This window comes from Chlorocebus sabaeus, chromosome 20 (assembly GCF_047675955.1).
Source record: "Chlorocebus sabaeus isolate Y175 chromosome 20, mChlSab1.0.hap1, whole genome shotgun sequence".
NCBI lineage: Eukaryota > Metazoa > Chordata > Mammalia > Primates > Cercopithecidae > Chlorocebus > Chlorocebus sabaeus.
The window spans coordinates 3,665,019-3,683,674 of NC_132923.1; the positions used below are offsets into that span (position 1 = coordinate 3,665,019).

At 42.5% G+C, this 18,656-nt stretch overlaps 1 protein-coding gene across 1 annotated transcript; it reads right to left on the reverse strand.

The window, feature by feature from the left end:
- Positions 1-16,123: 16,123 nt before the first annotated feature.
- LOC103223752 (putative olfactory receptor 10J6) lies at positions 16,124-17,222 on the reverse strand. Its single transcript, XM_007976574.3, is given in 2 exon segments — positions 16,124-16,560; positions 16,563-17,222. Coding segments are annotated over 2 exon segments (927 nt in total). The 5' UTR covers positions 17,053-17,222.
- Between the last annotated feature and the right edge of the window lie 1,434 nt (positions 17,223-18,656).

Consider the following 18,656-nt stretch of genomic DNA (forward strand, 5'->3'; position numbering starts at 1 on the left):
ATTTCTTTTTCTTCTTTTTTCTTTTGGTTTCTCTTCTCACTTCATTTAATTCATTTGATCCTCAATCGCTGATACTCTTTCTTCCAGTTGATCAAGTTGGTTACTGAAGCTTGTGCATTTGTCACGTATTTCTTGTGTCATGGTTTTCATCTCTTTCATTTCGTTTATGACCTTCTCTGCATTAATTACTCTAGCCATCAATTCTTCCATTTTTTTTTTCAAGATTTTTAGTTTCTTTGCACTGGGTACGTAATTCCTCCTTTAGCTCTGAGAAGTTTGATGGACTGAAGCCTTCTTCTCTCATCTCGTCAAAGTCATTCTCCATCCAGCTTTGATCCATTGCTGGCGATGGGCTGTGCTCCTTTACAGGGGGAGATGCGCTCTTATTTTTTGAATTTCCAGCTTTTCTGCCCTGCTTTCCCCCCACCTTTGTGGTTTTATCTGCCTCTGGTCTTTGATGATGGTGATGTACTGATGGGGTTTTGGTGTAGGTGTCCTTCCTGTTTGATAGTTTTCCTTCTAACAGTCAAGACCCTCAGCTGTAGGTGTGTTGGAGATTGCTTGAGGTCTACTCCAGACCCTGTTTGCCTGGGCATCAGCAGCAGAGGCTGCAGAAGATAGAATATTGCTGAACAGGGAGTGTACCTGTCTGATTCTTACTTTGGAAGCTTCCTCTCAGGGGTGTACTCCACCCTGTGAGGTGTGGGGTGTCAGACTGCCCCTAGTGGGGGATGTCTCCCAGTTAGGCTACTCAGGGCTCAGGGACCCACTTGAACAGGGAGTCTGTCCCTTCTCAGATCTCAAACTCCGTGTTGAGAGATCCACTGCTCTCTTCAAAGCTGTCAGACAGAGTCGTTTGCGTCTGCAGAGGTTTCTGCTTTGTTGTTGTTGTTGTTGTTGTTGTGGTTGTTTAGCTGTGCTGTGTCCCCAGAGGTGGAGTCTATAGTGACAGGCAGGTTTCCTTGAGCTGCTGTGAGCTCCACCCAGTTCGAGCTTCCGGGAGGCTTTGTTTACCTACTTAAGCCTCAGCAATGGCGGGCGCCCCTCCCCTAGCCTTGCTGCTGCCTTGCGGTTAGATCGCAGACTGCTGTGCTAGCAATGAGGGAGGCTCCGTGGGTGTGGGACCCTCCTGGCCCGGTTTGGGATATAATCTCCTGGTGTGCCCGTTTCCTTAAAGCACAGTATTGGGGTGGGAGTTACCCGATTTTCCAGGTGTTGTGTGTCTCAGTTTCCCTGGCTAGGAAAAGGGATTCCCTTCCCCCTTGCGCTTTCCAGGTAAGGCAATGCCTCACCCTGCTTCAACTTTCGCTGGTCCGGCTGCAGCAGCTCACCAGCACCGATTGTACGGCACTCGCTAGTGAGATGAACCCAGTACCTCAGTTGAAAATGCAGAAATCACCGGTCTTCTGTGTCACTCGCTCTGGGAGCTGGAGACTGGAGCTGTTCCTATTCGGCCATCTTGCTCCACCCCGATTCTCTCTTTTTCTATTGTTTGGAATAGTTTCAGAAGGAATGGTACCAGCTCCTCTTTGTACCTCTGGTAGAATTTGGCTGTGAATCCATCTGGTCCTGGGGTTTTTTTTGGTTAGTAGGCTATTAATTACTACCATAATTTCAGAACTTATTATTGGTCTATTCAGGGATTTGACTTCTTCCTAGTTTAGTCTTGGGAGGGTGCATGTGTCCAGGAATTTATTCATTTCTTCTAGATTTTCTAGTTTATTTGTGTAAAGGTTTTTACAGTATTCTCTGATGGTAGTTTGTATTTCTGTGGGATCAGTGATGATATCCCCTTTATCATTTTTCTGTTGTGTCTATTTGATTCTTCTCTCTTTTCTTCTTTATTAGTCTGGCTAGCAGCCTATCTATTTTGTTAATATTTTCAAAAAACCAGCTCCTTGATTCATTGATTTTTTGAAGGTTTTTTTTTTGTGTGTGTGTCTCTATATCCTTCAGCTCTGCCCTGATCTTAATTATTTCTTGTCTTCTGCTAGCTTTTGAATTTGTTTCCTCTTGCTTCTCTAGTTCTTTTAATAGTGATGGTGAAGTGTTGATTTTTGATCTTTCCAACATTGTCCTGAGCATGTAGTGCTATAAATTTCTCTCCAAACACTGCTTTAGCTGTGTCCCAGAAGTTCTGGTATGCTGTGTCTTTGTTCTCATTGGTTCCAAATAACTTATTTATTTCTGCCTTCATTTTGTTATTTACCCAGTAGTCATTCAGGAGCAGGTTGTCCAGTTTCCATGTAGCGGTGAGGTTTTGAGTGAGTTTCTTAATATGAGCTCTAATTTGTTTGCACTGTGGTCTGAGAGACTGCTTGTTATGATTCTGTTCTTTTGCATTTGCTTAGGAGTGTTTTATTTCCAATTATGTGGTCAATTTTAGAATAAGTGCGATGTGGTGCTGAGAAGAATGTATATTCTGTTTATTTGTGTGGTGGAGAGTTCTGCAGATGTCTATTAGGTTCACTTGGTCCAGAGCTGAGTTCAAATCCTGCATATCCATGTTAATTTTCTGTCTTTTTGATCTATCTAATATTGATAGTGGTGTGTTAAAGTCTCCCACTATTATTGTGTGGGAATCTAAGTCTCTTTGTAGGTCTCTAAGAACTTGCTTTATGAATCTGGGTGCTTCTGTATTGGGTGCATATATATTTAGGATAGTTAGCTCTTCTTGTTCTATTCATCCTTTTACTATTATGTAATGCCCTTCTTTGTCTCTTTTGCTCTTTGTTGGTTTGAAGTCTGTTTTGTCAGAGACTAGGATTGCAACCCCTGTTTTTTTTTTTTGCTTTCCGTTTGCTTGGTAAATCTTCCTCCATCCCTTTATTTTGAGCCCATGTGGGTTTTTGGACATGAGATGGGTCTCCTGAATACAGCACATTGATGGGTCTTGACTCTTTATCCAATTTGCCAGTCTGTGTCTTTTAATTGGGGGCATTTAGTCTATTTACATTTAAGGTTAATATTTTTATGTGTGAATTTGATCCTGTCTTTATGATGCTAGTTGCTTATTTTTCCTGTTAGTTGATGAAGTTTCTTCATAGTGTTGATGGTCTTTACAATTTGGTATGTTTTTGCAGTGGCTGGTACCGGTTGTGCCTTTTCATGTTTAGTACTTCCTTCAGGAACTCTTGTAGGGCAGGCCTGGTGGTGACAAAATCTCTCAGCATTTCCTTGTCTGTAAAGGATTTTATTTCTCCTTCACTTATGAAGCTTAGTTTGGCTGGATATGAAATTCTGGGTTGAAAATTCTTTTCTTTAAGAATGTTGAATATTGGCCCCCCACTCTCTTCTGGCTTGGAGAGTTTCTGCTGAGAGATCTGCTGTTAGCCTGATGGGCTTCCCTTTGTGTGTAACTCCACCTTTCTCTCTGACTGCCCTTAACATTTTTTCCATCATTTTGACCTTGGTGAATCTGATGATTATGTGTCTTGGGGTTGCTCTTCCTGAGAAGCAGCTTTGTGGAGTTCTTTGTGGTTCCTGAATTTGAAAGTTGGCCTGTCTTGCTAGATTGGGGAAGTTCTCCTGGATAATATCCCAAAGAATGTTTTCCAACTTAGTTCCATTCTCCCTATCACTTTCAGGTACACCAATCAAACATAAGTTTGGTCTTTTCACATAGTCCCATATTTCTTGGAGGCTTTGTTTTTTCCTTTTCATTCTTTTTTCTCTAATCTTGTCTTCACACTTTATTTCATTAAGTTGATCTTCAATCTCTGATATCCTTTCTTCTGCTTGGTCGATTCAACTATTGATACTTATGTATGCTTCACAAAGTTCTTGTGCTTTGTTTTTCAGCTTCCTCAGGTCATTTATGTTCTTCTGTAAACCGGTTATTCTAGTTAACAATTCCTCTAACTTTTTTCAAGGTTCTTAGATTCCTTGCATTGGGTTAGAACATGCTCCTTTAGCTTGGAGGAGTTTATTATTACCCACCTTCTGAAGTCTACTTCTGTCAATTCTTCACACTCATTCTCTGTATAGTTTTGTTCCCTTGGTGGCGAGGAGTTGTGATCCTTCACAGGAGAAGAGACTTTCTGGTTTTTGGAATTTTCAGCCTCTTTGGGATGGGTTTTCATCATCTTTGTGGATTTATCTACCTTTGGTCTTTGATGTTGGTCACCTTCAGATGGGGTTTCTGTGTGAATGTCCTTTTTGTGGATGTTGATGCTATTCCTTTGTTAGTTTTCCTTCTAACAATCAGGCCCCTCAGCTGCAGATCTGTTGGAGTTTACTGGAGGTCCATTCCAGGCCCCGTTTGCCTGGGTATCACCAGTGGAGGCTGCAGAACAGCAAAGATTGTTACCTGTTCCTTCCTCTGGAAGCTTCGTCCCAGAGCAGCACCTGCCAGATGCCAGCTGGAGCTCTCCTGTATGAGGTGTCTGTCAACCTCTGCTGGGTGGTGTTTCCCAGTCAGGAGGCACCCGGGTCAGGGACCCACTTGAGGAGGTTGTCTGTCCCTTAGCAGAGCTCGATGGCTGTGCTGGGAGATCTGCTCTCTTCTGAGCCAGCAGGCAGGGACATTTAAGTCTGATGGAGGTGTGCCCACAGCTGCCCCTTCCTTCAGGTGCTCTGACCCAGGGAGATGGGAGTTTTATCTATAAGTGCCTGACTGGGGCTGCTGCCTTTATTTCATAGATGCCCTGCCCAGAGAGGAGGAATCTGGAGAGGCAGTCTGGCTATAGCGGCTTTGCCAGGCTGCAATGGGCTCTGCCCAGTCTGAACTTGCTTTCTACCTCAACACTGTGAGGGGAAAACCGCCTACTCAAGTCTCAGTAATGGTGGATGCCCCTGCCTGCACCAATCTTAAGTTTCCCAGGTTGACTTCAGACTACTGTGCTGGCGGTGAGAATTTCCAGCCAGTGGATCTTAGCTTGCTGGGCTCCATGGTGGTAGGACCTGCTGAGCAAGACCTCTTGGCCCCCTGGCTTCAGCCTCCTTTCCAGGGGAGTGAATGGTTCCATCTCGCTGGGGTTCCAGGCACCCACTGGGGCACGAAAAAAACTTCCTTCATATAACTTGGTGTCTGCTCAAATGTCCACCCAGTTTTGTGCTTGAAACCCAGGGCCTTGATGGTGTAGGCACCCAAGGGAATCTCCTGGTCTGCAGGTTGCCAAAACCATAAGAAAAGCATAGTATCTGGGCCAGATAGTGCTGTCCCTCATGACACAGTCCCTCACAGCTTCCCTTGACTAGGGAAGGGAGTTTCCCCAACCCCTTGCACTTCACGTATGAGGCGATGCCCCACCCTGCTTCTGCTCGCTCTCTGTGGGTTGCACCCACTGTTTAACCAGTCCCAGTGAGATGAACGGGATACCTCAGTTGGAAATGCAGAAATCTCTTGCCTTCTGCATTGGTCTCGCTGGGAACTGCAGACTGGACCTGTTCCTATTCGGCCATCTTGCCTGGAACCATGTTTTCAGTTCTTATAGGTCAGTCCTTCCATTACAGAAAATAAAAAATGAGACTAAATATACGTATGTGTAGATAAGTAATTGTATATTGTCATATTTTATGTATTTTTATGTTCTTCTTTACTGTACTACTCTTCTCCTAGGGGAAGGAGGCTTGAAAAGGAATGATTAAAGAACCAGGTCCAAGGAACGCTAACCCACCCCTTAATCAGTAATAACATGGATCTTCGAGTAAAGACTGGGCAGATAGTAATTTGACATGAATCAGAAGTTAATACCTTCCCTAGGTTTGAGGCGTCTAGATTTCACTACTTCACACATAAGGACTATCCCGTGATGCCTATGAATTAAATTTAGAAATCCAAGTTTTTGCTTCTTACTGTGAATGTTAATTAAACCTCAAAGAAAGCTCTAAAACCACTCCCTCAATGCCTTTAAAAGCCCTATGGGGCAGCCTCTAAACTGGGTGCTGGGAAGGTGTGGGCTTCAGTGAGGACCCAGGAAAGCTGCGTCTTGCTCCTGGTGTGATAGGCCCAAAGCTTACATCAGGCCCTCTGCCTTGGTGGGTGCTTCATTCTTTATCTGTTGGCTTTTGGCATTAGGTTCTCCAAGGTTTTTCAGAGGTACGAGGGTTGTGGTTGTTACTAGATGTGTCAAGGTACCTGAGAGGGCTTGGGGATGGTTGAGGGGCACAATTAAGAGAATGGAAAGGGTATGCCAGATAAGAAATGTGGGTAAGTGATTTATTGTTTTTCTAGGCACGTAGGTATCTGAAAAGGAACATGACTGAATAATCAGAGGAATCTAATGTTTCCTCCTTGCACTCTTTTTCCTACACACCTGGTTGAGGAAGTCTTTTCTGCTGAAATTAGAGCAAAGCCTTCTTGCATACATAGCAAAGCTTTGTTTTAGGCCAGTTGAAACCCAGGCCTCATTCATAACATCCCCCCATTCTTTGCAGCCAAGGCCTAACCTCATCCTCACAGTTCTGCCAATTCCACAAACGTTTATCAAATGCCTGTTAAATGGCAAGTATACTCCTCTGCATACATGCCTAATACAATTTTTAAAATGTGTACAAAGGTCTTACTTCTGAAGGCTGAATAAAATTCTTACATGTTACTAGATGGGCTCCATTGAGATCTAAACAGTTTTACAAAATCCTATTTATATGTAAGCAGTTTATTGATCACTTACACTGTTGGATGAATGTAAACAGTTTTTTTTTTTTTTTTTTTTTTTTTTGTTCAGCTTCTGTTTCCAACCATTCTCTGTAAAATTTCTATTTCCTGCCTCTTACTCCCATTTTGGGCAGATCCCATAATGGTTCTTTCTCTTTCAATTATTACAAGTTGAGATTTCCCTCTCCCAACTCTCTCTGCTGGCCTTGTCAATGGCTAGATTTGTAGCTTGCAAGAGAGGAAAACCAGTGGGAATAATGGCTTGTTCTTTTGATTTTCTTCCTATGCCAGCTATTTGTATTGGGGACAGGGATGAGAAATGTGGGGTCTACTATTTATATATCTTCCTCTCCTACTTAAGCAGCTTTTGAAAGTGTGATTGAGGGAAGTGGTAGACTGGCTTTGAAATTTCTCCGCTGCGTCATGACATACTTCCTGGAGGTGTTGAGGTAAGTAAGGAGATGGACAGAGAAAATGGTCCGTTAATTCAATTAGCAACCTTGTTTGCAGTCTCCTAGGAGTGGTTACCATGGCTTCTCTGGCTGTCATTGACAAGTTTCTGTGTGGGGCAGGCCTAAATGTCAGCTCTGGCACACACATGGGTTTTTGTGGAGGGCCCCACAAAGCCTCCCAGAAAGCCATGGGCATGAGGCTTTGACATGGGCATGCAGAGTTGCTTGTCCCTGTCCCCTTCTCCCACCCCACCTCCAGGAGACACATGCAATCTCTTGCTGCTAGACACCTTTGCAGGCTGCCTTTGGGTGGACAACCTGCAAGTTATCTCAAGCCAACACACTCTGCAGAGCCCATTCGATCTCAAGAAACTCATATGTTCTCGTGATATCCTCTACCCTTTGTTCTGACCACTACCTCTTCACCTTGTTGGTGAAAGAAAGATCCTAACCCTTGATAATACAAGATGGCCAAACTCAACATTTGGCACTGGGCAGATAAGACTGGCAGTTTATTAGTCATACAGATTCACAGCCTGGGAAAGAAGAACATCACATGCCCTGCAGGACCACATGAAGTTGTACCCAGGAACAGAGTAAACCAGAAGGGGCTATGGGAGGAAGGCTTTGTATTTGCAAGGGGTGAGGTGACTGTTGATTCCCATAGGAAGATATGATTGCCCTGTTTGAATAATTTTAAACCTGGCAGAAGAGTTAAGCTGGGGACTATGGAGGGTGTAGCCAATCCAGCTAATAGAGGAACGAGCTGGATGGGGAACCTTTCCTGCTGGGTGGGAGATGTATTTGGCAAGAGCCAGGTACTCAGGGTTGAGCCTTTGTGGCTTGTGAGGCTCAAAGACATCAAGACATCAGATGGAATTTCAGACCCTAAGGTACACCAGGATATCTTTCCTTGACTCACTTTCTACTTGCCTTTTGGGTCCAGGATAAGATCATTGAGTTTGCTGCCCAGGAAGTCATCTATCAAGGAAGTGAGATGCCAGTAAGTTTTTTGCAGCCTTGCCCCTTTCTGTAAGTAATGTTACTTTTTAGGGAAATGAAAGGATGGAGTGGGTAGAAATCTCCTATGACCACAATTTCACCTCTAATTTCACCTCTTATTTCATTGCGGGGAGGGACTAGAAGGAAGATGATATGGTTTGGCTGTGTCACTACCCAAATCTCACCTTGGATTATAGCTCCCATAATTCCCATGTATTGTGGGAGAGACCTAGTGGGAGATAATTGAATCAAAGGGGCAGTTTCCCCCATACTGTTCCTGTGGTAGTGAATAAGTCTCATGAGATCTCACGAGATCTGATGGTTTTATAAGGGGTTTCCCCTTTTGCTTGGCTCGTATTCTCTCTCATCTGCTACCATGTAAGACGTGCCTTTTGCCTTCCACCATGATTGTGAGGCCTCCCCAGCCACGTGGAACTGCGAGTCCATTAAATCTCTTTTTCTTTATAAATTACCCAGTCTCAGGTATGTCTTTATCTGCAGGGTGAAAATGGACTAATACAGAAAACAAGCCTGTGGTTTTGATTGAGAGTAGTAATAAGGCTGGCTCTGGTGTTCTTTAACAAAGTCTAAAGGAGGTGTCAGGCCCTAAATGTTAGTGACCATCTTTAAAGTGGGTCTTCTTTTCAGATAGGGCTTTCATTCTGAGATAACAAGAAGAACCCAACTGAGTATTCTGTCACACGTGTTCCTTGAAGGTCTGGCCTCCTGGCAAGACACCCCCAAAGGCAACTGGGCCGTGGAGGGGAGGGGCCCCTGGTCCTGAGGAGCTTCCAAGCTTCCTTTGTCATCTTAAGGTTTAAGGTATCACAGCTTTTTCATACCCTCTTAACCACATTCCAGACTATTCACAAGGATGGGAATAGAGTTCAGAAAGATTCATGTTTAAATTTCTGTGCTGAAACATCCAAGATACTGGGACAGGACTGTGAGGATAGTATTTTAATTTCCTGGCCACAGCATAATGGGATGAATAGGGTCTGCCATCTGCTCCCGCCCCATGAATGTTGACATGAGGCTTTCTGCCTGGCAGCTTACCTAGAACATCCTGCTGTTCTTCTGTTCCCTTTCATTTGTATCTTCCACTTTGGAGGGAACAAGCACTGTGAGGATGGTGGTGGTGGTGGTAGTGGTGGTGGTGGTGGTGGTAGTGGTGGTGGTGGTGGTGGTGGTGGTGGTGGTGTGAGACGCAGCTGGACCCCCACTTATGCACTTGGACAGTACATGTGTGATGGACAGAGACCTCTAGCTACACTGATCTGACTTCTTTGTGGCCCCATGGTACGAAAATTATGGAGGAAGAGGGTTGGAAGAAGAGTGGACAATTTTCGTCTTCTGCACAATAGCTGCTGGATCCCAGATCCAACTCAAGGTAAATCTGAGAGTCTTAATTGTCCCCTGCTCCCACTCCCATATTCCAATGGGCATTAGAGATTATCAGTCATTGAAGACCTTGGAACCTGGTGCAGAGAATTCTCCTCCTCCCCACACCTTGCTTTCCTGACAGGTTTTTCATTGTCAGGGCTACCCTCACATTCCTGTGCAGCATTCCATCACATCAGCCGCTCCTCAGCATTCACCCTGTGTAGACTTCTCTCCTTCTCCACATCCTCCCTGGGTGAACCCATTCATTCCCATTTCAAAAATGGCCATCTGTGTACTTCTGATTCCTACAGCTACTTCTCTAGCTCAGACTGCTCTCCTGAATTCTAGGTCCATGTATCTAGCTGCTTCCTTGATCTCTCCACCTGAATTACTCACAGATATCTCAACCTCAAAAGTCCAAAAATTAAACTCATTATCTTTTTTTACACCCTGACTTGCTTCTCTTCCAGTGTTCCTTGTATTGGTTGAGGACACTGCTGTTCACCCCATTGCCTATGTCAGAAATAATCAGGATCATATTTGGCTCCATTACCTCTCACACTGAATCCATCACCAGGAAATGTCAATCTTGCCTCCCACAGATTTCTTAAATCTGTCAATTTATCTTAATCAGCACAGCTTCCACCTGGCCCAGCCTACCAACACCTGTCTTTGTATTTCCGCTGTAGATTCCCAATCAGTCTTCCTGCCGGTCTTGCCCCCTTATAATCCATTTCTCCCCTCCATGAGCAGGGTGAGCCTTCTGAATTACACATTAAATCATACCATTGCTTTACTTAAAGTCACATAAATGTTCTTCATTATCTTTAGAGTGCACACTTTGCAGTATGGGTTTGAAGTTCTTTATCATGTGACTACTACTTTCTTCTTTGCTCTTCTATCAATACTCCATGAATGTTATACCCCAGCTCTATTAAACTTTTTGTAATTAATTTGTTTACATGCCTTTGCATTACTAATTCTTCTGCCTGGAATATACTTTCGATCTTTCTTTCCTAGACCCTTCTGCCAATATTTCATCCAGCTGGTTCCTACTAAATTTTCAGATTTTAATCTTAAACTCTACTTTCTCTGGTAGCTCTTCCTTGACCCCTTTATTTGGTTAGAATCCACCAATGTGGGTTCTCACAGCTTTCCATATTTTCCCTGTCATAGGATTTATCACACTGTATCGTAATTACTTGCTTAATTTTTGGACTCTCATGTGCTTCTCTATTAGCACATGAAGGCATGGGTTGTGATATCTTAATCATTACTAGTGTCTGGCATGGTGTCTGCACGCAATATAACTTTGATAAATGGGTTTGTGATAGTATGTAGATTTTTGTATAGACCCAAATATTCATGTGGAGATTTATTATCTGTTTTCGACAAGTCCTGTGAAATAGTGGGAGAGTGGAGTACAGAATTTGACGTCGGGCAGACAGCTTTACTACTTTGAACTACCTGGTACTTTACTTAACCCTGCCAAACTCCATATATAAGAATGGGAATAATGATACCTACCTTTCTAGGTGCTATTGCTACCCCATCAAAATATCTGGAAATAAATGCATAAAGAGGTTAGAACATCCAGTGAGTGGCAGAGGCAAAATTAGAACCCAGGCAATCTGATTGGAAATCCTTCTTCATCTCTAGGCAGTGCTATCCCCAAGGGTGCTACTTTACAGGTAGTTGTATATACTGTTCATCCGCTTTTTCTCCTCTCTCACAATTTGGAAATAGCAGATAAGAAAGGATACTGGGAGCTCTTCAAAGCAAGGGAAAGCCCCATCATCCTGAGAACCTGGTTGCCTCACAGCACCAGAGAACAATGATGGTCATTGTCAGCACACTTAACCATCAAAAAGAAGCTATAGATGTGTACATTTCAATTTTGTGCTTAATAAGTTTATGAAGGTGTATCTTATGCCAAGAACTGTCCTAGCATTGAGGATACAGAAAGCAGTTCTGTCGAGGGGTTGACTGTGTGGTAAGGGAGGCAGACTAGGAGATAGGCAATTTTGATACATGACCAGGGAGGAGACAATCTTAGAATGGTGTGGATGCTTATGAAAGGAACATCTAATACATTATTTAGGGAAGACTTTTTGGTGGAAGTGATGTCCAAGATGAGACCAGAGTGACTAAAAGTTGGGAAGCGTATTCTGTCTTTCAAAAAGATTAAAGATGAGAGATGGTGGTGATATAGTGAAAAATATCTTTTGAAGTTGTTTGGTGAATGTTGCTATCAGTTCTAGTTCTGTCAGTTACCAACTGTGTGACTTGAAGCAAGTCAGGTAATGTTTCTACCATGAACCTAAAAAGTTAATAGTAGAAACAATGCATATTTTATAACAATGAAACAATAAAACAATACATATTTCATAAGGTTACTATAAGGATCAAATAGGACATTATATTTGAAGACTCTTGTGAAGTGCCAAGTACTATAAAATTGAAGTTTTAAGTGAAATAATGTACACAACTACCATTTCACATGATATCTGCTCTGTAGTAAACCCTCAATAAGTGGTAATTGTCTTCTGCTTTGTGTTACATTGCTTTGCTGCTTTGCAATTCCTGTTTTCTTCAGAAATGAGTTAATGAAAAGTGATATTCATCTGGTATCTATCCTCAGAGTCATCTCCTTGTTTCCTCCTCTCCTCTGTCATTTTCCAGAGCTTCCTCTGGAAGTTGCTTCCCTCAATCAGGCTTTTTATTGCTGGTGGTTGGTATTTTCATGTCTGTTATCTCATCTAGTCACTGTCTTTATTGCAGAAGAAATAGGAATTGGGAAATTAGGAGGTCAGAAACTTGAGGTTTTGGTCTCCAGCAACAAAGGAAGCTAAGCTTTTGTTCCATTATAATTCAAAATGTAAAATTGTGGGATGATTTTCTAGTCTCATAATAAATTTGTTTGTCATGTTGCCAAAAGTATAATTAGAAGATGCCCTAATTCTTAATTGTATATGGCACATCACTGTGTATTTAAAAACTTGTTTCTCTTTAAATGCATTTCAAAGGTTACACCCTCATATGAGTAAGAATGATTTTCTTGGTGACTCTACTCCTTTTTGTGAAAGTCTTGACTCTTTCTGGTTCTGTGTTGCTAAGGGATTAATCAGTGCAAATAACTAAGTTAACACCGGGACTGAGAGAGGTCTTAAAGCAACTGAGAAGTTGGCTTATAGAAAGGCCAGCAAAAGAGGAAGAACAGGCAGACCCGAATGACTCTGCCACAGTGGTCAAGCTTATGGCTCTGTTTGTATTTAGGGGAGGGCCCACTGCAAAGGACACAGAAAAAAGATAGCAGGTGCTTTGGTTTGAATGTTTGTGTCCCCTTGAAAATTCATGTTGAAACTTAAACCCCAAAGTGGTATCATTAAGAAGCGGGACCTTTAGAAGGTGATTAAGTCATGAAGTCAGAGCCCTTATGTATTTGACTGTTCTTGCATTGCTATAAAGAAACATCAGAGACTGAGTAATTTATAAAGAAAACACGTTTAATTAGCTCATGGTTCTGCACATGGTACAGGAAGCATAACATGGACATCAGTTTCTGGGTAGGCCTCAGGAAGCTTACAATCATGGTGGGAGGTCACGGGGAAGCAGGTGTCTCACATGGTGGGAGCAGGAGCAAGAGAGTGAGGTGGGAGGTGCCATATACTTTTAAAGGACCAGATCTTGTGAGAACTCACTATCTCAAACACAGTGCTAAGAGGATGGTACTAAACCATTCATGAGAAACCCATCCCCATGATCCAGTCACCACCCACCAGGCCCTCCAACACCAGGGATTACATTTCAATGTGAGATTTGGGTGGGACATCCAAACCATACAACCTTATAAATGGGTTAGTGACCTTATAAAACGGTTGGGAGTAACTAGATAGGTCCATTTTTGCCCTTCCATTGCTTCCCATGTGAGAAGCAGCATTCATCCCATCTGAAAAATGCAGCAACAAGGTGCCATCTTGGAAGTAGACACTGGGCCCTCACCAAACACTAAACCTGTTAATGCCTTGGTCATGAACTTCCCAGATACCAGGACTATGGGCTCAAAATTTCTGTTGTTTATAAATTACCCACTCTTTGGTCTTTTGTTAAAGCAGCTTGAACAAACAATGACAGCAGATGTGTCTAGTTCATCAAGACACACCAAAAAGTCCAAGTGTGGTCCTTGTACATAGTAGGTACTCAACCACTAAGTGAGGATTTATTGAACACCTACTCTCCAAGTGCTGGTCCATGCAGGGGGCATCATAGTGAGGAAAGCAGTTCCTGATCCCAATATTCCTGTGATCCAGTGATAGAAACTAGCAAGGAAAGCACAATGAAAAAAAATGTTAGACTAATGTAATTTCCCACAAATAACTTTAGGAACACTTAAGAAAGAGCAGCTAACTGCCTGGGTGGGAGTGAGGTAAACGACACTGCAGAAAACAATATGAAGTAGCATTTGTCACTGGATACCAGCCTGTGCAAAACAAATGGGTAAGGGGATTAAAAAATGCTTTTGATAACAAGTGAGGCAGAATTAAAAACATTATATTCACGAAAAGGTTCTGATGGGTGCTGAGTGAGGAAGTGAATTCAGCACTTCTGACTCTGGGATCTCTATTCCATCTACCAGGTAAGACAACATCGTATTATCAAGAAGAAATTAGAAGCACACATGTTTGTTTTAAAAAATTTGACACATAGTTGAACTACTGTGGGTAACAGAATTAGGGGCAAAGATATTTCGCCTTCAAGGTTTATGACTCATATTTTCTGCCAGCTCTTTGTGGGCTCCGCTGTGGCATTTAACTTTCGATGGTACGAGTGGCCTGTGGTATGTCTGCTTTTGCAGCATTTAGATGTAGAGAGGATACTGGAGAAATCTTTGTCTTTGATTCCTGAACTAATGAAGGAGAATGGCTGTGTGCAGAAGTAGAAAGGGGAGTAATGGGCAGTGTGAGGTGGCCACTACCACTGGAGTAGGATAGAGCAGGTTTGATCACCACCCACCTTCCATCATTGTACTTTCCTGCTCAGAGCAGCCCTCTCTGTCTTACCTCTTCCCTTCTACACACAAAAAGACAGGTCTGAGGATGTACAAGTAGTTGCTAGTCCAGAGGGAATGGAGAAGGGCAGGTTTTAATTAAGAGTTGGCAGTATAGGTGGCCTTGATGGCAGTGGGAGGGGTTCTTTCATACTGCCAGGAGAGACACTCTCATTCTGGAGGGAAGCTGCCACACTGTTGTTGGGTATAGAGGTTTAGATCTGTAGTGGGCTGACCCTGAGAGCACTGTCAAGAAAGACCTCATAGCATGTCCAAGACTCTTGAACCCAATCATTGAGTCCCCAACAGCTTCTGTGGGAAGCCTTATTTCTGTGATGTAGAAATTGCAAAGACACAGGACAGCAATTAGGAAGAACTGGTTAGACCTCTATGGTCTCCCCAACCTAGAGTTCAGAAATCTGTAAAGATATTCTTTACCCTAGATGAGCTCCTTGGGATGTTATCAACTCCTTCTCAGTGGAGGGAAAAGAAAAAAAATGACTCTTTAGAAAAAAAAGAGAAATGGCATTAGGGGATGAGCAGCAAAGTATTCTTGACAAAAAATATTTTAGTAGAAGGAGGCACTCAACAAAAGTCTTAAACCCTCCCTACCATCACCCATCACCCAAGATAATCATATAGAAGGTACGTACAGGCATGAAACCAAAAAAACTCCCAGAAAGCCCTGGGAAAAAGGATATTTTTCTCAAAGGAGTCTACTAAGGAAAAAAATATATTTTTTTCTTGTTAACCTTTTTTGGTGAATTGAGTGATTTAACAATCATACTTCTGAACTACTCCTGCCTGCTGGGACTGTTTGTTTTGTTCTATTTTCATTTCTTAATGCTACCAGGAGGTGCCATGGTATGTGCAAATGAGGAATGCTTTTATGGTTCTCATTCTAACAGGGCACAGATATTCTTGACCAACTCAATTTTTCTTCATAATGATTAGAGAGAAGTTGATCCCATGGAGAGAACCAGCAGCCAGAGAGAACTGAATTAGGACATTTAGATTAGAAAGGTGAGAGTTAAGTATGATCTGTGGCCATGTGGCCAGCATCTGATGACTACACTGGATAAAAGCAAAGGCTTTAGCATAAACTGAATAACAAAGACTAAATTTTCAAGGACTAAACCAGTGTTTTCCAACTTTCCTATTTTTTAAATTTAATACACTCATTTCACTTTTCCCTGACAATTCTGATACTATTTTCTTTCAGGGGGAATCCGTCATTATTGACTATCCTTACCTTGCTGAGATGATTTTGTAGTTTTATTTTCCATAGATTGCATTACAAAAATGATACACATTGCTTTTTTTTTTTTTTTTTAAACACAGTATAATCACATTTAATATACTTTTAAGAAGTCTCTTTCTTCATCCTAGAAATTCGGATATTGTTTCCTAAAAGTCATGCCCATTCTCCTTGACCTCTCACATCCGTCGTTGAAAATGCCCGGACAAAACTTCGAAATATATGGAAACAAAGACTAAAATGTTGTAATAAATATACTAAAGCAAGACATGCACATCCCATTGCAACATAGACTGCATGGGACACAGTCGTAAGGTTGTTTAATGTAAGTGAGGACACACATTGCTATGAATAAATGTTTATTTATGTAGAGGAATAATGCATTAAGAAATGTTTCTGCCCATGCCCCTGCATAGGGCATCCTTGACCTCCTTGTTCCTTAGGCTGTAAACAACAGGGTTCAGCAGGGGAGCGGTGATGATGTAGGTCACTGACAGAAGGAGGTCTTGTTCTGTAGAGTTTTCTGACTTGGGCTTGAGGTAGGCAATGGAGGCACAGCCATAATGGACAATGACCACAGTGAGGTGGGAAGCACAGGTGACAAACGTCTTCTTCCAGCCCTCAGTTGAGGCAATCTTGAGGATAGTGGAGATGATGAGGACATAGGAGATGAAGACCAGACCCATGGGGACCAGGATGACAAATAAACTGACAACAAAATTGATTATCTCATTGATAGTGGTATTAATACAGGAGAGTTTCATGGCAGGGAGGATGTCACAGAAGAAATGACCAACCACCCTGAGACAAAAGGTCAGATAAATATGGATGTTACCTGGACAGCTACCATGGCCAGCCCAATGCTAAAGGCTCCACACACCAGCTGGACACACACCCTCATGCTCATGATGACCATGTATCTCGGGGGATTGCAGATGGCCACATAGTGGTCATAGCCCATCACTGTGAGCAAGAAGTAATTGTTGATGGCCAAGGTAACAAAGAAGAACAGTTGGGTAGTACAACCTGCTAGAGAGATTGGCTGGGTCTGGGCTACCAGGCTCCAGAGCATCTGTGGAATGACGACCAGTGTGTACACTCTCTCAGAGCTAGCCAGCATGCTCAGGAAGAAGTACATGGGAGTGTGGAGGTGACGGTCAAAGTGGATGATGGTCACGATGATGGCATTGCCAGCCACGGTTAATGTGTACATGATGAGAAAAACCACAAAGAGAGTGATCTGATGTTTGTAGAATCTGGAGAATCCCAGGAAAACAAACTCTGCTACTTCTGTGAAGTTCTTTCTTTGCATTCTTTAATTGCAATGTCTGAAAGCAATGCAAGAAGTCAACGTCAAGAAATTCTTATCATGATATGAATTCTAGAACAAGGATAGAGCAATGTCTGTAGAAAACACTAAGAAAAAAAGTCAATTTCTCTGCTTTGTAATCAGAAGCGTTCTAGCTCATGTTATATAGCTACTTCACCATCTTCTCCCTTTTCTGTTTGTGCTGTCTTCTTAATCTTCTAGCACTGCTGATACTGTTAAGCCTCTGGCCAAGGAATTGCCAATATGTGACACCACAGCCCATATCTTTTCAAAGTGCCATCATAAATGTGCTCTTTTGTAGCACATGGAGGAAGGCATTTTCCTTTACAATATGCATGGCACAGGGATCCCATCCCATGCCATCCTGTGAAAGTCCACACAGCTGAGACAACAAAATGGGGGTGAGAGAGTTGGACTTACTGAATTAGAACCATTGGTGGATAGCTTCTGGTGACAGTGTAGGGGAACAGAATCAAGGTCAGTGAGAGCTGACCTTTGGGAACACTTCAGTGGGAGCGAAGATGAGGTATTCTGGGCCCAGCCTAGGTGGTCTAGGGGAGGCAAACCATTGGCAAAATTGATTTATTGTGAAGGTATTAACAGGGGCTTAAGGTTTGGAGATGTGTAAACTAGATAGAGAAGTGGAAGCTGTTGGAAAAAGAGAGAAGAGAACCAGCAACACAACAGAAAGTTGGACCTCGAATTAAAAAAAAGATAGCTGATTTATTTTTGACAGAGGGAATTCTAAGAATAAAGAGGTGTACTATTTGATTTAAATTGTTTGCTGAACTGTATTGTAATGTAAACTCCCTTGAGAGCCTCAAGAGCCTATGTTTAAAGCTTTTATATGTATAATTTTCAGTTAGTGGTAGTTAGGAAGTAAAGAGAAGTGGATGATGGCACAGTGCAGAAAAAGGTATCATGTGCAAGGAGTAAAATTCAGACTGAGGAAGAAAAACCACTAGCTTGTAATGACTAGAAGAAATACAAGGCCTTCCCCTGCCCTCCTATCCCCGTTACAAGCACACACAATATTTGCTAGAAATTTGGTGAGTGGGTCTGGGATTTCCATCATATATCAAATGATGATTTGAACCATTTTGCTTAAATAACAAATAACACTAACAGGCTGGGGGATTTTGGCACACTTAGGAAACTGCCACTAGGAATCTAGGAAACATTGTGGGTGTTTTAGAAAATAGTCCATCATGGAAAATGAGGCAAATATTTCGAGTAGAAATGAGTGTGTCACTAAAATTAAAGGAATTTGCCTTAAAAGACCACTGAGATACGAGTTGGATAGGCAAAGATTAAAGAGAGTGACAGTGCAACTCCAAGCAGCCTTTTAGAAAGGATAGGATGGAGCTATGGCTATGTAAATTTAAATTGACTAAAATAAAAGAGAATTAAAAATTCAGTTAGTCGGCCGGGCGCAGTGGCTCAACCCTGTAATCCCAGCATTTTGGGAGGCCGAGACGGGCGGATTACGAGGTCAGGAGATTGAGACCATCCTCGCTAACCCGGTGAAACCCCGTCTCTACTAAAAAATACAAAAAACTAGCTGGGCAAGGTGGCGGGCGTCTGTA